This window comes from Protopterus annectens, chromosome 6.part1 (assembly GCF_019279795.1).
Source record: "Protopterus annectens isolate FY-2018-M chromosome 6.part1, PAN1.0, whole genome shotgun sequence".
NCBI classification, from domain to species: domain Eukaryota; kingdom Metazoa; phylum Chordata; order Ceratodontiformes; family Protopteridae; genus Protopterus; species Protopterus annectens.
This window is the reverse complement of record NC_056738.1, coordinates 402,493,146-402,510,202: the sequence shown is the minus strand read 5'-3', so window position 1 is coordinate 402,510,202 and position 17,057 is coordinate 402,493,146. Positions and strand designations below refer to the sequence as shown.

Sequence of the window (17,057 nt, the reverse complement as noted above, 5' to 3'; positions counted from 1 at the left end):
AATCTCTGTTCCCATGAACTACCACATAGGTTGCAGCCTATCACTGAAAGTGTAATGAGACCTTGGGACACAGGTGGACAGTAGTCTCTCCTTTGATAATCGCATCACCACAGTAGTCAGGAAATCCTTCTCTGTGGCACACCTCATCATAAAAGGTTTCTCATCCAGGAAAAAGAGGTCATTGTTCCCCTCTACTCTGCACTCCTAGAGTACAACGCACCTTTTGGTATGTACCTCACAAGACCTATACAACAACTGTAAAGACTACAGAAATACCTCGCAAAGAGGATTACTGGCTTCAAACAGATGCCCTACGCAGACGGTCTCAAAAAAACTCCAGCTTTACTCTGTCGCATATCACCTACTCAGAGGCGATCCATGCCTAACATACAAAGCTATGTCAAACCCAGAGCTGTTGGACAGGTTCCACATAAAGAAATCCCAATCCCTCCAAGCTACACGCTCTAGGGACTTAAACCTTGTCACCACAAACAGAACATGCTGTTGGGATAGATTCCTGTCCCAGAGACTTACCATACTCTGGAACAAGCTACCTATCTATATCAAACAAAAGCTCTTCATTAGCACTCCAAGAAAAATCTTGATTGGATGGGAGATAGGAAAGTCACCCCAGGGATCACTTCTGTTGCCCTGCTTGACTGCAACAGAAGTGATCCCCGGGGTGACTTCTGTTGCCCTGCTTGACAGGGGCACAGGAAAATAATTTTCTTGGGTGACAAAAGCCAGGGTACCGTTTGGCTAGGTTTATATCGGCCCTAGGGCCAATAGCCTAGTACCTACCTATGAACCCACAATTTCAGCTGATCTGGCGTCTGTAATTAATAAACTCCAATTTTTGGTTATAATGTCACAGACCAAGTTACTATCATTGATATATTTAGTGAAGAATCTTAAGCCATTCAGTCTCTTCATCCTTCTCACTTTACTTCCCTCATATGAGGGGACTTGATCAGCTGAAAAATAGGGTCTGGCTGTGGTGTTCCTATTACTTAAGACTTGTGTCATCATTCTTATGGATTCCTTGTTATAGCCCCTGCTCTCAAATTGGGCTCCTGGTTGCTCCATATTTCTAACACAATCACTTTCCATTGTACAAAGTCTAGACATCCATGTAAGCTGTCTGAACATAGGTAAAAACATATCTCGAGTGCATACTTTCATACAACAGGAAGCTGTTTTTCCAACAAGCTTTCCTAAAAGTGGTGGTATCAGTATTCCCCATCTGGGTTTTATACAGCCTCAGATCTAAAAAATCAATACTGTAGGAAGAAACAATATGTATAAAAATTCAGAAAACTGGTAGTGTTATTGATCAAGAATTGTTCTAAGTCACACTCATTACCAGCCCATAAAATAAATACATCATCTACAAAACGCTGATACAGCTTAATGTAACCTGAATATGTAACGTGTTCAAAATGAACTTCTCTTTCCAGTAGTACATCACCAAATCGGTGTAGGAATTAGCACATGGGGTACCCTTAGTGACACCCCATTGCTGTAAGCAAGCTTCTTGTTCAAACATAAAAGCATTATTTTCCAATATAATTTCTAGGCGTGTACAAGTAAACATAATCATGTCACTCTTATAAACACGTTTTCTGCATAGCCATTCTCTCACTGCTTGTATGCCAAAATCGTTTGGTATACTGGTAAATAAATTTTTAATATCAAGTATTAAATAGGCTGTCAGCAGTTGCATTATTATTAATCAAATGATTTAAATCCATAAGGAACTGATTAGTGTCTTTTAGAACAGTATTCAAAGTACTTAAGACCATTTTCAACTTGTCTTCTACAAAAATGGAGAGGGGATCTGTGACCATCCTGACCCCGCTACTGTGGGTTGCAGCTGTCGGTGCAGGGGGTCTTTGTGTACCTTTGGCAACCCCTTTATTTCAGGTATCATCGGCTCTACTTGAAAAAATGGTATAATTGTTCATCTGTAATATGGCTCATTAACAGATCATATAATAAATCTTAACTTGCTTTTTCAACCTATTGATGTCCACTTTATTAACCTTCTTGTAAGTACTATCATCACGTAGCAAAGTATACATGGAATTGCAATAATCCATATACCCTAATATCACGAACGCTCCCCCCCTTATCCTCTGGCCTTTTAACAATATCTTGGTTGTCTCTAAGGGACTGAAGAGCTCTGTGTTCTGTTAGGCTTAAATTAAAAAAAGGTTTTCTTATGTTGAGTGCCCAAAGATTTTATATCATCTTCGCAAACTCTAACAAAAGTGCTTACGTTTTGTGACTGCGGTGGAGTAAACAGACTCTGCTTCTTAAACCCAGTCTTCTGTTCTCCCATACCTCCAGACATCAATTTCAGTGTTTCGTGCAAAGTGCAGATCCAAAAGCACTTCACTCACATCTGAGGAAGTCGCAGGAATAAAGGATAAGCTTCCGAGAACTGCCATCTCATCTTCCAGTTCATACCCAGATAAATTCACGACCAAATTCCCTACTTGCAGAGTTTCCTGTTCAACGTCTGATGCTCTGTATATCGTTTCCGCTTCAGTCACCCTCTGCTGGCGAAGTGCATAGGTGTCCTGGTTCTTGCTTTCACTGGCAAGGGGAAATCCATCACAAACAGATTTTTAGGGCGTGCTCCTTTCTCTTCATACCTTAAGCCTTCCTGGTTCAACGGTGGTGTACTGTTGCCTTGGTCAGGTTCTGTTGTAATCAGACTCAAAGGGTTTGACTGCTCTATGAGCAGTAATGGCATTAATGTTTGATTCCTCCATCATTGTAACTGTTACTTCCATAGCTTCTGTAGTTTTTATAGTCTATTCCATGATAGCAGGTGTCATATTCACGCTTTCCCTCTGATCTTCTTGGCCACACAAACATATTTGCCACTGCTGAAATCATAATCACACTGTAATTTTCTCATCTTAGTTTGTTTTAACTTTATTTCATAGCCTGCTATATTGTTAAACATCTCTTCCATAGTTCTTTCATATGGTTCACCTTTGCGCTGCCCAAACAATTCATTTTTAAGTGAATCAGCCTCACGAAAAAGTTAATCTTCTAAAGGTTTAAAATGTTCTAAAATCAACTGTACATGAACCTAAATTCATTTGTTGCCATTTCTTGAGAAGTTGGGGATAGGCTTCCCCATAGGTGGGCATGCACAGAACCCGCATACCTCTGGGGGATTATATTGAAGTATAAGCAGGATTCCATATTAAGACGCTGCCAGTGCAGTCTCTTCAATTTATATACATTTTGTTCCAACTTTGTCCTTATGACAAAGTCATTAAAATTCTCACCATCCAGGAAGTCTTCCTGTGTCGACTCATTACCTTCCAAGATGGTGTTCAGCAGTGGATTGCTCGAAGGTCTCATATTTAACCATTTCTGCTGCATCCTATTGTTGGCAAGGGTTATTCAACAATTCAATTCAACAGATGTTCTTTCAGCCATGTGGTGTGCGGGGTCAACCAAAAACAAACAGCAACAAAAGAGGAGGCGGCCCTAGTACACACGCAAGCCAATGCTGGTAGCACAATATGAACCAAAGAGACAGCCAGCACAGCTACCACGACCATAAAACTAGACAAATTTATTAAGAACAAGGATTACCGCTTTTGCATTCACAAACGTTTCATTAGATCCACATATTTTCTTAAAACAAATATTCTCACATTTAAAACCGATACCAGCCAATCACATTGTTAATAAATTAAAAAAACAATGAAGTCATTGGAACATCATTTATGTAACTTCCTCCTTCTCAAGGTGGGTTTTAAACATACATTTCACTTATGCCTGAGAATTTTTGAGCCTGTAGTCCCAAGTATCTGTTTCAACTCCAGGTTTTCCAAAAACATGTTCAAACCCCCCTCCCCCTGTTCACCTTTACATATTGCACCACCCTGAAGGAGAGAAAATAAGACTGGATGTGCTATGTAGATCTCAAGGATGCCTACCATCACATAAAGATAGCAAAGGTCTTTCAGGAGGTTTGTGTTTTCTCCTTAAAGCCATTTATCAGTTTCAGGCTCTGCCCTTTTGGTCTCACCACAGCTCCCTGGATGTTTACCCAAATGCATGGCAGTAATGGTAGCCTGGCTCAGGCTGCAGGGTTCCAGGTCTTCCCCTACCTTGACTGGCTCCTGATGGCTTCCATGAAGGCATCCTGAATCAAGGGCCAAGATGCTTTGCTCCATCCGTCTGTCCTTGGTCATAACAGTGAATTACAAAAAGTCCAGCCTGGAACCAGTTCAAGTAGCGGAATTTCTTGGTTGCCATTTGAATAAAGTCGCTGACAGCCAAGCCACCATCGTCATGATCAAACTCTTTTACAAGTTTCTCACATCCTGTAGGTCCACAAACCACCAGCAGCCTCAGTTCTTTACATCCCTAGTCATATTGCCACATCTGTTTGTGTAGTTTGGTTAAGAGCTTCCAGGTGAGGGCGCTACAGTGGACTCAGGATCATTGAACTGCCAATCTGTCATACTATTTGGTGGTGGCTGGAATCTTCTCTTGTCACATCAGAGCAACCTTTTGTTTTTCCCATCCCCAGGCGACTGTGACCACAGAAGCTTCCTTTCTGCGGTTGGGTTCATTCTGAGTTACTGTCCAGGGCACTAGCTGTCAGGTAGAGGCCAGTCTTCACATCAGCATCTTGAAAGTGAAGGTTGTCATCCTAGTGTTGCAGGCCTTTCAGGACCTTCTCTGCAAGGGTGTGATTGCCATCCATACTGACATATCAGTAGTATGGTACCTGAGCAAGTGCGGAGAAACATCCTGTTCTCTGTTTTGAGAGGCAGTGAGAGGCTTGGCAGTGGTAGTCTAGTTCTCTAGGAGAGCTTGGAATCTCTAGCCATCGGAATTAGAAGAAATATGCAGTTAGCTTCGAGTGAAGGTTCTGGTGGGGTAGCACCGAAGGATGAAAAATCACACCCTGATGTCTTGTCTTCTCAGTGGTTTCTGATCAGTGCACATCTCTGGGAAATTCAGCATCTTGGCAGAAAGTTTGATAAGATAACTTATTGTGGTTCACAAGTGGTCCCCAAGTCCAGATTTAGCGGCCCAGATTTTCAACTGCTGGGGCAACCCCTGTTGTGAGTTATTTGCTTCCCTGTCCAACACGAAGTGCAGCAATTTCTGTGCCCTCATCCCACTGGGAGAGAGAGTTACCAATGGACACTTATACATGCTTAGCTCCAGAGCCTATTTTACACTTATCCCTGACTCATGTGATCCAGTTTCTTCAGAAAGCAACCCATTGCAAAGCAACTGTCATCCTTGTTGCTTTATTCTAGCCTCAGCAAGTTTGGTTCTCCTTCCTTTGGCCTCACCTCTACCCACTCTGGGTTCTGGACCCTGTTCCGGGTGTGATTCTAATCTTAGGGGCCTACTTCACCTGACCCTTCACTCCTTGTAGCTAATTGCATGGTTCTTCCAATTCCTGTGATAGCTAGACATCCCAGGCTCTGAGAGTTATTCACATTTTCTCTTCCTCTAAAAACCTTCAACTGGAAAGGTTTACACTAGTAAATAGCAAAGGTTTTCTATTTGGACCTCTTCAATGACTTAGATCCTTTCTGCACCTTGCATTTGCACAGAACCAAAAGTCTCAGTAAGTCTTACCAACTTTGATTCCATTTCTAAAACAAGACTTGACAAATCTGTATCTCCTTTGCATACTTCCTGAAAATAATTTGTTTGCCTGTTAAGCCTAGTGCTAACTCAGTAGAGTAGTTGCTACTTCCGTTGGCTTTTTTTTTTTGCTCAGGCTTCTTTTGATGACATTCTGCAGCTGTCTCGTCTAACACTGGTATGTTTGTGTCCCATTACAGAGAGAAGAAACAAGTTGGTCTTAAGAAGCCTTATTTCCCCCTCCTTCTCCAGTTGTTGCTTCTGTTTCGAGCTCAACCCCCTGCAAAAATGTCCGAGGGCCAGGGACCCTAAGATACAGTAATAAAATGAAGCAAGAAACAGGCCAGTTGAGAAGTATACCAGCAAATTCCAGTCCAGAATACACTGAAAAATATATTCCAATTACGTGTGGAATACTTGCAAAAAGCACAACGCCAACTGTGAAACAACTCCTTTATTGAACCAAAGCGTATTGAGCGTATTTACCTAGGTTTCGTCTGTACCAACGAACTTCATCAGAATACAAAACCACATTTCTGAGACATTTTTAAGTACATAAGGTTACACCCAATTGATTGATTAATTACTAACTTATTAAGTTAGTTAACTAACCTCACTAATAAAATACTAAAACCACATAATATAAGACCAACGCTATACTATATAATAAAATTGATTGATAATAACTTACATATTACAAACTATACATATTACAAACTATACCCCAAGATACAGTCCTCTGATCCGTCTGCCTGATATCGGAACCTCCATAAACAGGCCCCGAGACCTTTGGAGCAGAGTTCCTCGGCTCCGATCTCTGATGTTCATCAGATTACACTGCTGCAGTCATTACACTTGGGTTATCCTACCATCAGGCGGTCCCGCAGTCGGCCAGAGTTCCAAAGTCTTGGTCCGGCATCGGTTGCTGTCGCTTCTATATGTAACAGGTGGGAAAACATACTCTGCAATGTGGTTTTGATTCTTTAGAGGCTTCTTGTAGAGCCGCAGTTACAGGTTCTGTGATTCGAAGACATGCTTGGTTAAAAGAACAGAGTTTACCTGATCATGTTAAGGCAAAATTATTGGATGCTCCTTTACAGCACGATACTTTGTTTGGTGTTAAGGCAGAAGAGGTGTTAAAGAAAATGGAGGATAAAGCTAAATCTGTGCAAACAGTCAAGGGTTTCTTGCAGGTACAGCCACCTCAATTTAGCAGAAATTGGCCAAGAAAGAATTGGTCCTTTCCAGAGTCAGACAGGCCACAGAGAGGCAGATACAGACGCCCAAGAGGCCAGTCTCAACCCCAAGGCTCAAACAGATGACAGTGGGGCACCTCAACCCCAAAAGGAGGTGAGGACAAGTCTCAATCTTACAGGAAACAGTCACAATGACTTTCCCCTTCGTACGCCAAGCACTTCCCTTTTGGAAGCCCCCTTAGGGGGGGGAAACTAGCACTTTTCTCTCAAAACTGGCAATCACCCAAGATAAAAGGGTTCTGAATATTGTGTCTCAAGGTTACAGGTTCCACTTTCATACTTTACCAAGGCTAAAAGGAATGCCAGACCTGCCACAAAATCAATGGACAGAGGCACAAAAACAAATTTCAGCCCTCATGGACATGAGAGCTATCCAAAAAGTACCACAACAGGAACAAGGACAAGGATTTTACTCAAGACTCTTCCTGTTCCCCAGAAAGGGCAAGACCTGGAGGCCCATACTAGACCTTTCAATTCTAAATACTTACCTGGATATTCCGAAATTCAAAATGTTGACTTTACAGCAGCTTCTACCCGTGCTGGGCAAGAAAGATTGGCTTGTTACTCTGGACCTCAAAGAGGCATACCTGCATGTCCCTATCAGACAAAATTGCAGAAGATACCTCATTCAAAGCTGGTACAATGCACTACCAATTCTCTGCACTGCCCTTTGGCTTATGTACTGCGCCCAGGGTCTTCACAAAGTGCCTGGCACCAGTAATTGCATTTTGCAGACAAAAAGGAATTCAAATATATCCATACCTGGACGACTGCCTCATTCAAGCAGAGACAAAGGACATTCTTCTACAGCATCTGGCATTTGTAAAAAGGTTGCTAATTTCTCTAGGGTACACAGTAAATGAAAAGTAAAAACTAGTGCCCTCACAACAGATTATATTCCTAGGTGCCAGCATAAAAACAACGGCCCAGATGGCTTACCTCACGCCAGACAACCAAGTTCAACTAACTCAATATTTTCAATTACTGGCAAAAAAGTCCCATCTCCCTGCAAGAAAAATTCTGCAGGCCCTGGGATTCATGGCATCCTGCATACTACTAATACCATATGCCAGACTGCATGTGAGGAAATTACAATGGTGAGACTGCGGTGGTGGTGCTGCGGTAGCATTGTCGCCTCACAGTTACACGTTACCCATTTGATTCTCAGAGCGTCTTCTGTGCGTCGACATGCATGAATGGGCGTTCCTTCGTTGAAGGTTGTGCGTTAGGCCCGGCAAGCCAGCACGTAAAACTCTACTGCCAATCATTAGTGGACCGGAGTTCTGCTGTGGCGACCCCTAACCGGGAAAAGCCGAAAGACGCAAACAATGGTATCTAAAAAGTGTTTGGTCTCAACACTCTCACAGTTTAGAAGCAGTAATACCAATGATTCCCTGCCTACAACAGAAGTTTCGATGGTGGGCACAGGCATGTCACCTAAACAAGGGTCAGCCTTTTACCCTACCCACAGTCAGGCAGACTCTAACAACAGATGCTTCGGATTACGCCTGGGGAGCACACATGGCAGGAAAATGCATTCAGGGCAAGTGGACCACAGACCAGATGCATCTTCACTTCAATCAAAAAGAGATGTTGGCTGTTCAAAATGCTCTAACAGCTGTCAAGGACCTTCTGCATCCAGGACAACTATTATTAAAGACAGACAACACCACAGTAATGTGGTACATAAACAAGCAAGGGGGCACTCATTCTTCTCCCCTATGCAGGCAAGCCATGACCTTGTGGAACACAGCTTTAACGCATCAAGTTCACCTGCAAGCACAATTCCCTCCAGGAAAGAAAAATACTCTGGCAGACGATCTAAGCAGAAATATCATGGACCCTCACGAATGGAAATTGAACCCACAAATCTTCAGCATGGTAACGCAAAGATGGGGGTGCCCAGACATAGATCTTTTCGCCTTCCCACTGAATTGCCAACTACAAAAATTCTGCACAAGGACTTATCACAAACAAGCATGGAAAGTGGATGCTCTTTTTTCCACCTGGAAACACCTAAAAGTTTATGCCTTCCTGCCACTGCCTCTCCTTTCAGAGGTACTCCTAAAAGCCAGACAAGAAAAACCACAGATGATCCTGATTGCTCCAGACTGGCCACGCTACCACTGGTACCCTATCTTAAGGAATTTAGCTCAAGGCCCACCTTGGATTTTGCCTCAAATTCCACACCTTCTGACTCAACCAAACAATCCGATCCTGCACGGTCAGCTCAAAACCCTAAACCTGGCTGCATGGCAGATTCATTAGTCAAACAGGCAGCACCTTTCTCTAAAGCTGTTATGGATGTCATTTTGGAGGTCAGGAGGCCTAGCACCAGGAAAGCTTACTCAGAAAAATGGAAGAGATTCTGCACCTGGAGCCAGGCTCAAAGCCTTGACCCCCTTGTTCCAAACATGCCTAAGATTTTACAATACTTAACTGAGATGCTGGACAGAGGCCTATCCTCATCAATTAAGATCCACGCCTCTGCCATTTCAGCACATTACAACACGGATCCTCCTTTATTCTCTCATCCCTTGCAAAAGCAGTACCTCAGAGGGGCTAAAAACATAAGACCGCCCCGGAGAGCACCAACGCCAACTTGGGACCTCAATTTCGTTTTGGAAAAACTTACCCTGCCACCTTTTGAGCCAGCCAATGCAGCCGATCTAAAATTTTTATCTTGGAAAATAGCTCTGTTCCTGGCAGTAACTTCAGCACGAAGAGTCTCAGAGCTGCAGGCATTAATGGCAGTGGAACCTTTTATAATTTTTCATCAGGACAGGGTTTCTTTAAGGACAAACCCTACCTTTGTCAAAGGTGGTATCTAGTGTGGCTCTTAACCAAACCATCCATTTGCCAACTTTTTATCCAAACCCCCAGAATAAAGGGGAAAAACTTCTGCATTCTTTGGACATACACAGGCAGCTGCACTTCTACTTGGACAAAACAAAGGTTTTCAGGAAAACTGAACAACTGTTTGTAGCATATGCTGCAGGATCACAGGGCAAGGCTATCTCAAAGCAGACTGTCTCCAAATGGATAGGACACTGTATTCGTTACTGCTACACACAGCATGGAAAATCAGTCCCAAATAACATTAGGCCACATTTCACCAGGGCAACAGCCACTTCAACAACCTTTCTCAAAGGAGTACCTACCAAGGAAATTTTGGAGGCTGCAACTTGGAGTTCAGTGCACACCTTTACCAAGCATTACCACCTGCCTCTTTACTCTAAATCCAGAGCAGGATTTGCCACTGCAGTTCTGCAAAGCCTCATAGCCAATCCTAACTCTTTATAGATCAGCCACCCAACCTTAGCTTTGGGATTCTACCCAAGTGTAATGACTGCAGCAGTGTAACACAATGAACATAGTACAGTTTTGTACCTACCATAAATGTAGATGTTAGTGTTCACACTGCTGCAGTCCAGGTAACTCTCCCTCCATCCCCTCTGACCTTACTGGTATTATCTATACCTTTCTATCCTATGCCACCTTTGTGGTGTATTTGCTTGTAACTGAAGGTATTGTTCTTATTTTATATGTATATTTTTTATTAGCAATATGTATTGCCTACCTACTTGGGGGGCACCTGACATCTGGGGCAAGAAAAACTGAAGAAAATTGCGTCAGATTCATCTTGTATACCTCTGGCGCACTGACGTCAGGGAAGAAGTGACAGCAACCGACGCCGGACCAAGACTTTGGAACTCTGGCCGACTGCGGGACCGCCTGACGGCAAGGATAACCCAAGTGTAATGACTGCAGCAGTGTGAGCACTCTAACATCTACATTTATGGTAGGTACAAAACTGTACTTTTTTTCCCTTCCACCCTGAACCCCAGCCTCTTCTTTGGGGGGTGGAGCTTGTGGTACCGAGTTTGTCTCCTAGGGATGCTTCTGTCAGCCATCACTCCAGACCCTCCTAGGTTTCCTCTTCCATCAGATCCTGTTAGAGAATGAGGTGGACAGCTTGATGAGGAAGTTTCTCCATGAGCAAATCCAAATGGGGGTCATCCCAGCTCTGTCCCCTACAGGACATGAGAGCAGAGCTTCTCCCTGCAGAATACTTTCTCCTCCGATCCGGCCTGCCGTTTTGGAGTTCCAGGATCTCTCGGTCCTTGGGACTGGTTCATCTGGTCTAATAGTCTTACCTCTTCGAGCCCAACTGTTTCCTTGACTTGCTTGGTTCCGACCGCATCAGGGCCATGCTAGTCTTGGAGCAGAAGCCTAGACATAGAATCTGGGGGGATGACTTTGACTCCAAAGTTCTCAGAACTCTCTTCCCCTTGGTGTTAGTCAATTCTTGAAGATCTCCACTCCTTGAAGATCTCCAGCTCCTACAGTATCGGATCCACCACTTCCCCACCTGAGCTCTGCATCTGAGACCTCTCTTCTGCCACTGGGGCAGCCGACTCCTCGGGGCCTCAAGACTTCCACTTGGAAGCCCAGACTACTTCCAACACCTCCTTGGAGAACCCCACTGAGGAGACCCCTCAGAAGTAAAGGAGGCACCTAGATTCCCCAGAAGAATCTGTCATGACAGGCTACAGAGGCATTTGCTTTTGGAACATACTAGCTCTGGCCCTGAGTCCATGATGGCAGAGGAAAGGAATTCCTTTACCTCCTGTAGGGCCACTCTACAGTCCATTTCCAGTGCGTCCATGGGGCTCATCTCACTCAGTTGAGGGCACCTCTAGGGCAGCTGGTTCCAGCATTGCCATTTGGCATTATGCCTGGATGCAGCTGTGTGATTTCATGGAACCCTTCAAGGTGTCATTTGTCAATGCCCCCTTTGACGTTTCCTCCCTCTTTGGACCAACTGTTCAAGATGCACTATCCTGCAGCGAGAAAGATGGAAAGACATTGTCTGCAATTGGATTCCCCTTCTGTACCCTGCAAAGGTACTTTCCCAGGAATCCGCGTGGGGGAAGGTAGTTGTGGTTCAGAATGTCCAATGGCCCTTTCCAGGATACTCAGGGAGATTTTCCCCCAGGAGCAGAGGGGGAAATAATTTGAGTGGTAGACACTGCCTTTGGGACAGAGGAGGTCCACTGTATCGGGGGTCTTGGGATTCTCCTTCAGAGAAATCCTTGCAGCATCCCTGAAGTGTTGCCTGACTGTCCATCTCTGGAGGCAGTCTAGGGACATTGCTCCTTGCACCTAAAAGCCTGGTTAGCCATCACAAACTACTGATGGATGCAAAGTATCATATCTAGAGGTTATTCCATTGCTTTTTCAAGTCTCCCTAAGCAGCCTTCTTGATGTTCCACCCAATCAGAGGGAGGTGGCAGTTTTGGAAATTGCAAAGTTATATCTAGAGGTTATTCCATTCCTTTTTCAAGTCTCCCTAAGCAGCCTTCCTGATGTTCCACCCAATCAGAGGGAGGTGGCAGTTTTGGAAATTGCAAAGTTGCTTCAAAAAAGTCCTACAGAAGGTCCCCTCAGACCAGCGCAGATTAAAAAAAAGAGAGAGATCTCTGGCTCATACTGGACCTAACTTACCTGAACAGATCTGTGAAATGCACGAAGTTCAGGATGGTCATGGTTCAGTCCATCCTTCCCTTCCTACAGAAGGATGACTGGATGTGCTCGATATACCTGAAGGATGCATACTGTCATATCAAAATGAACAGACGCTGCAGAAGGTACCTCCACTTCGGACAGGAAGCCAGTCACTACCAATTTCATGTGCTTCCATTTAGTCTCGCCGCAGTCCCCAGGGTGTTCACTAAATGCATGACAGTAGTTTCAGCTCACCTCAAACTGCAGGGATTCCACGAGTTTCCTTATCTGGACGACTGGCTTCTAATTGCACCATCCAGGCATCTACTAATTCTAGCCAGGGACTTTCTCTTGCAACTGGCTCCTACCTTAGGAATCACTGTAAATCTTCAGAAGTTGCAGTTGCAGCCTATGAAAATGATAGCTCTTGCCGGAGCCCATTTGTATACAAACAAAACCCTGGCCGATCTTCCTCTGGACAGGATTCTTTCACTAAGGACACATATCAGGCAATTGCTAGCGGTTCCAGTTCCTCCTCCAAATGTTGTTCTCAGGGCTCTGGGTTCTATGGCTGCAACAATAACTTTACTACCAACAGCTCACTTTACATACGAGAGTCCTGCAGTGGACGTGGTCAGTCCAGTGGTCCTTTCTGCACCATCCCCTCAATCATCCTACACGACTGTCTCAAGTGTGCAGAAATTCTCTTTTTGTGGTGGCTTCACAATGCAGAAGCGTCTCAGGGCCGACCATTAATTCTTCCCACCCCTGTCACCACATTGACCCCTGATGCCTCCCAGCTGGGGTGGGGGGCATTACCTGGGGCAGACAGTTCAAGACACGTGGACTCTCCAGGAGATCAATCTGCATATCAGTGTCTTAGAGATGAAGGCAGTGCTTTTAGTAATACAAGCCCTTCACACCCTTCTTCCTCTAGGGACGATTACTGTTCAGACCAGCAACCTGTCTGTTGTGTGGTACATCAGGAAACAAGGTAGAACCAAGTCCTTACCCCCTTTGTCAAGAAGCAATGAGTGTGTGGCAGTGGGCAGTCTACCAACTGCTTTCTAGTTGCAACACATTCTGGGGGAGCACAACATATTCGCGAACAGGCACAGCAGAGTACTATTGATGCCTCACAAGTGGTCTCTGAACCGGTCAGTGGCAAACAGCATTTTCCTCAGATGGGGTCAACCCTGCTGCGACCTCTTTACCTGTCTCCAGCAATACATGCAGCAAGTACTTTGCCCTGATCCCTCCACAGGGACGGTCACCAAGAGGTGCTCCAGTCCATGCTTGGCCTTCCGATCTACTTTATGTATTCCCTCCTGTTCCTCTGATTCCCAAATTTCTTCAGAAGGCATGCATGTTGAAGAGCAAAGTGATCCTCATTGCCCCATTTTGGCCTCAAGTTTGGTTCACCTTCCTGTAGTCTCATTTAATTTGCCCACTGTGGGTACTGGAACCTCTTCCAGTCCTCCTGTCTCACCCCTCATGGCAACTTCATTCAGATCTTCACAACTTGAAACTAACCGCATGGTTTCTCCAATTCTGATGATGGCTAGACATTCCAGCCTTTCTTCCCTAGTCCAAAAGATTCTGGTCTCCTCCTGTAAGTCTTCTACCAGGAAAATGTATAAAAGTAAATGGAAAAGATTTTCTGTTTGAGCCCAGCAGCATCACATTGACCTGCTTACGGTGCCCATTTTGTCAGTCTTGGACTTCCTAGCTGGTCTGTTTCAGTCAGGGGCCAGTTTTTCTACTGTTAATTTTCATATTGAAGAAAATGCTGCATCTTTAGCAATGCTTTTCTTAAAGGTACATTCCTTCTTTGTCCCCCTATCTAAGATCCTACTCCTCCATGGTATCTTGCGTTGATTCTCCAATCTCTGACCTTGCCTCCCCTTTGATCCTGCTGCAAAGGCAGAGTTAAAATTTTTGTCCCAGAAAACAACCTAGTTAGCAATCACTTCTACCAAAAGGGTCTCAGAGCTTCAAGCATAGTCTTCCAACCCCCCCCATCTTTTCCATAAAGACAGTTACTTTATGTACTAATCCCGCCTTTTTTTTTTTTTTTTTTTTTTTTTACCAAAGGTTGCGTCCGTAAATGCCATCAATCAATCCATTAACCTCCATATGTTTTTCCTGAATTTTCAGAGTAAAGGTGAATATATATGTTGTGCCTCTTAGGCATTCATAGACAATTGCACTTCTACCTGGATAGGACAAAAAGTATTTCAGAAAATGTTATCAACTCTGTGGCTTTCTCAGATTCCAAAAAAGGGAAAGCTGTTGTCAAAGCTACTATTGCTCAATGGTTAAGGGATTGCATTTCTTATGTTTGTTCATTGAACAATGTTCTTTTACCTAGACCAGTCAGTGCTCATTCCACGAGATCCACAGTCATGTCCTAGGCCTTTTGGTCCAGAGTTTTCTTAGAGGATATTTGTGCAGCTGCTTCATGGATGAGTTCTCACCTTTATTTCATATTACAAACTTGATTATCTCCAGGAATAGGGCTGCTTTTGGCTCTGCAGTACTGCAGAATATCTTTCCATGAGTCCACGCATATCTGTGTAGCTGGGGACTCAGTCCCACAGGTTTGATGAAGACTGAGCAGGCATTAGTTAAAGATGTTATGTGCTCACCGTAACATTCCATCTTTATCTGCTTCAGTCGTCATCAGCCTTCCCTCCCTCCTTCCCCCTTCCTTATATCTGAAGGGACCTGATGGATAACACTGGGAACCTTTGTTCTTATTTTGAGTTCCTGAGCATTCTTTTAAGTTCTGTTGTTTTAAGTATGTATTTCTCTTCTGGGAGAATTGGCAGCAAACTTGATCTGAGGTATCTGGGAGGAGCGAGGCAGTATGGGAAGGGTGGGATGAGCTCTAGCTTGCAGTCTTTAGCTTGCTGATGGCAGAGTCTGTTTTAAGGTTGGAACAGAGACCCACAGGTTTGAAGACTGAAGCAGAGCACAGATGGAATGTTATGGTGAGTACATAACTTTTTTTTTTTGGTGGGGTGGCCTTTACACCTGCTATGTATACCTTAACTTGCATTTTTCCTGAAATTAGTGCTTGAGTTTAGAAGAAAGCTCTTCTTCCTTTGAAGAAGGGTCTGACAATTGATAGGCAAATATTTAGCAAATAGGTTGAGAAGTACATCAGTTTACCATGAGGCAGCAAATTGTCACTTTGAAAATACTGATGGCAAAGGCAAATCTCTAGAGTCAAGACTGCTTTAGAATGTCCAAGTAACAGTCATGTGCCATGACCACTGGTCATTTGTTTACACCTTTCCTAAGCATTGTTGTTTGGACAGTCTTAAGAGTCATCAGGACTTAGTCTTGTGAGCTTTTCCTAACAGTGAGTCTTTTCTACCCTGACTTTGCTTCTGCTTGTTAGTCAACCTAGAAGCAGACCCAACAAAGAGGGACACTGTTTTAAGATGTATTTGTGTATCAGTGATCCTGTAAGGAGACCTTCCATGACTTGTCATGTATACCCTCCTGCCATCCCACTTGCTTGAATGGCTGGCTGTTCAGCAATGTTCTCTGGAAGTCAGGAGTATATATTTATGCATGAGTTGTGTGGTTGTGAAATTACACATTTTCCTTGATTTACAGGCAGTATACTTAATAAAATGCATATGTGCACCCTAGTTTTATGGAAAAACGTTTCATTGTTTAGATGCATTGGCCAAACTTAAGCTTTAGTAAAGGAGCTTCAGAGAAAAAAAAATCAAAACTGAATGGGAAAGAGAGAAACTCCCAACTTACAGATGCACCGAGAATGGCCCCTTCCTAGATCAGCTTATGTTAAAAACATCTGTTTAGTTCTGAGTACCTTATACGGCTCCCCTGTCTATGAATCAGTGACTGGAATCCTCAGAGAGCTACTGTTAATGTTTTTTCTTTAATGGCACTGGTTGTATTGGGGTGCTAATTGTGTAGTATATTTTAATTAGTTTAGAAGTTGTTAATCTGACTTTTTTTTTTTTTTTTAGACGCGTCCTCCATGGATGAACTCTGGTACGTCTGATAGTAGGACGTATCCTACAGTGCATTCAAGTCCAAGCGGGCCTGCAGCTCCAGGTGGTCCTCTTGGTTATCCTCCTCCAGTGCCTAGCATGAGTGGTCCTCCAATACCACCTGCACCCAGTGGACCTCCACCATGGATGCAGCATCCTCCAGTGTCTCAAGGACCACATCCACCTGGGCCTCCTATGGGTAGGTATCGTATTGAATGTAGAATAAAAGTAGTTAAGACAAAATGTTGGTCTAAAAACAGTGATGTGATGTTATCTTATATCACCTGTATTCTGTACTGGTTTGGTTCCGACTCTGTCGTTTACTAAGCTCGATGTATTCAAGTAGCTCATTGCCGAGTGAATAATTTGCTTTCATGATAGAGGAAAAGTAGGAAGGTGCTTTGCTGGAAGGGAGGCAAAGTAAAAGGGATAGAACTGTGAACAGACACCAGGATAAGAGAGGGAAAAGTTTCAAGGGAGCCATTTGACTTTCATGAAAAGCCTCATTTAAGATTTTACTGCTTAAGAAAAAAAAAATTGACAGGTCTCTTGGCTTAGAGAGGAGTTTCTGATTCTTCAATCTTCAAGAAAGTCTTCAGATATTTAGTACTGATGTTAA

At 43.8% G+C, this 17,057-nt stretch overlaps 1 protein-coding gene across 2 annotated transcripts in view; it reads left to right on the top strand.

The window, feature by feature from the left end:
- Positions 1-17,057, top strand: part of SF1 (splicing factor 1) — a 1,552,458-nt gene that overhangs the window by 1,397,624 nt on the left and 137,777 nt on the right. For both annotated transcript variants that reach the window (XM_044075820.1, XM_044075819.1), the window contains exon 11: positions 16,415-16,637. In XM_044075820.1, coding sequence (XP_043931755.1) covers positions 16,415-16,637 — 223 coding nt within the window. The remainder of the gene's footprint in view (positions 1-16,414; positions 16,638-17,057) is intronic.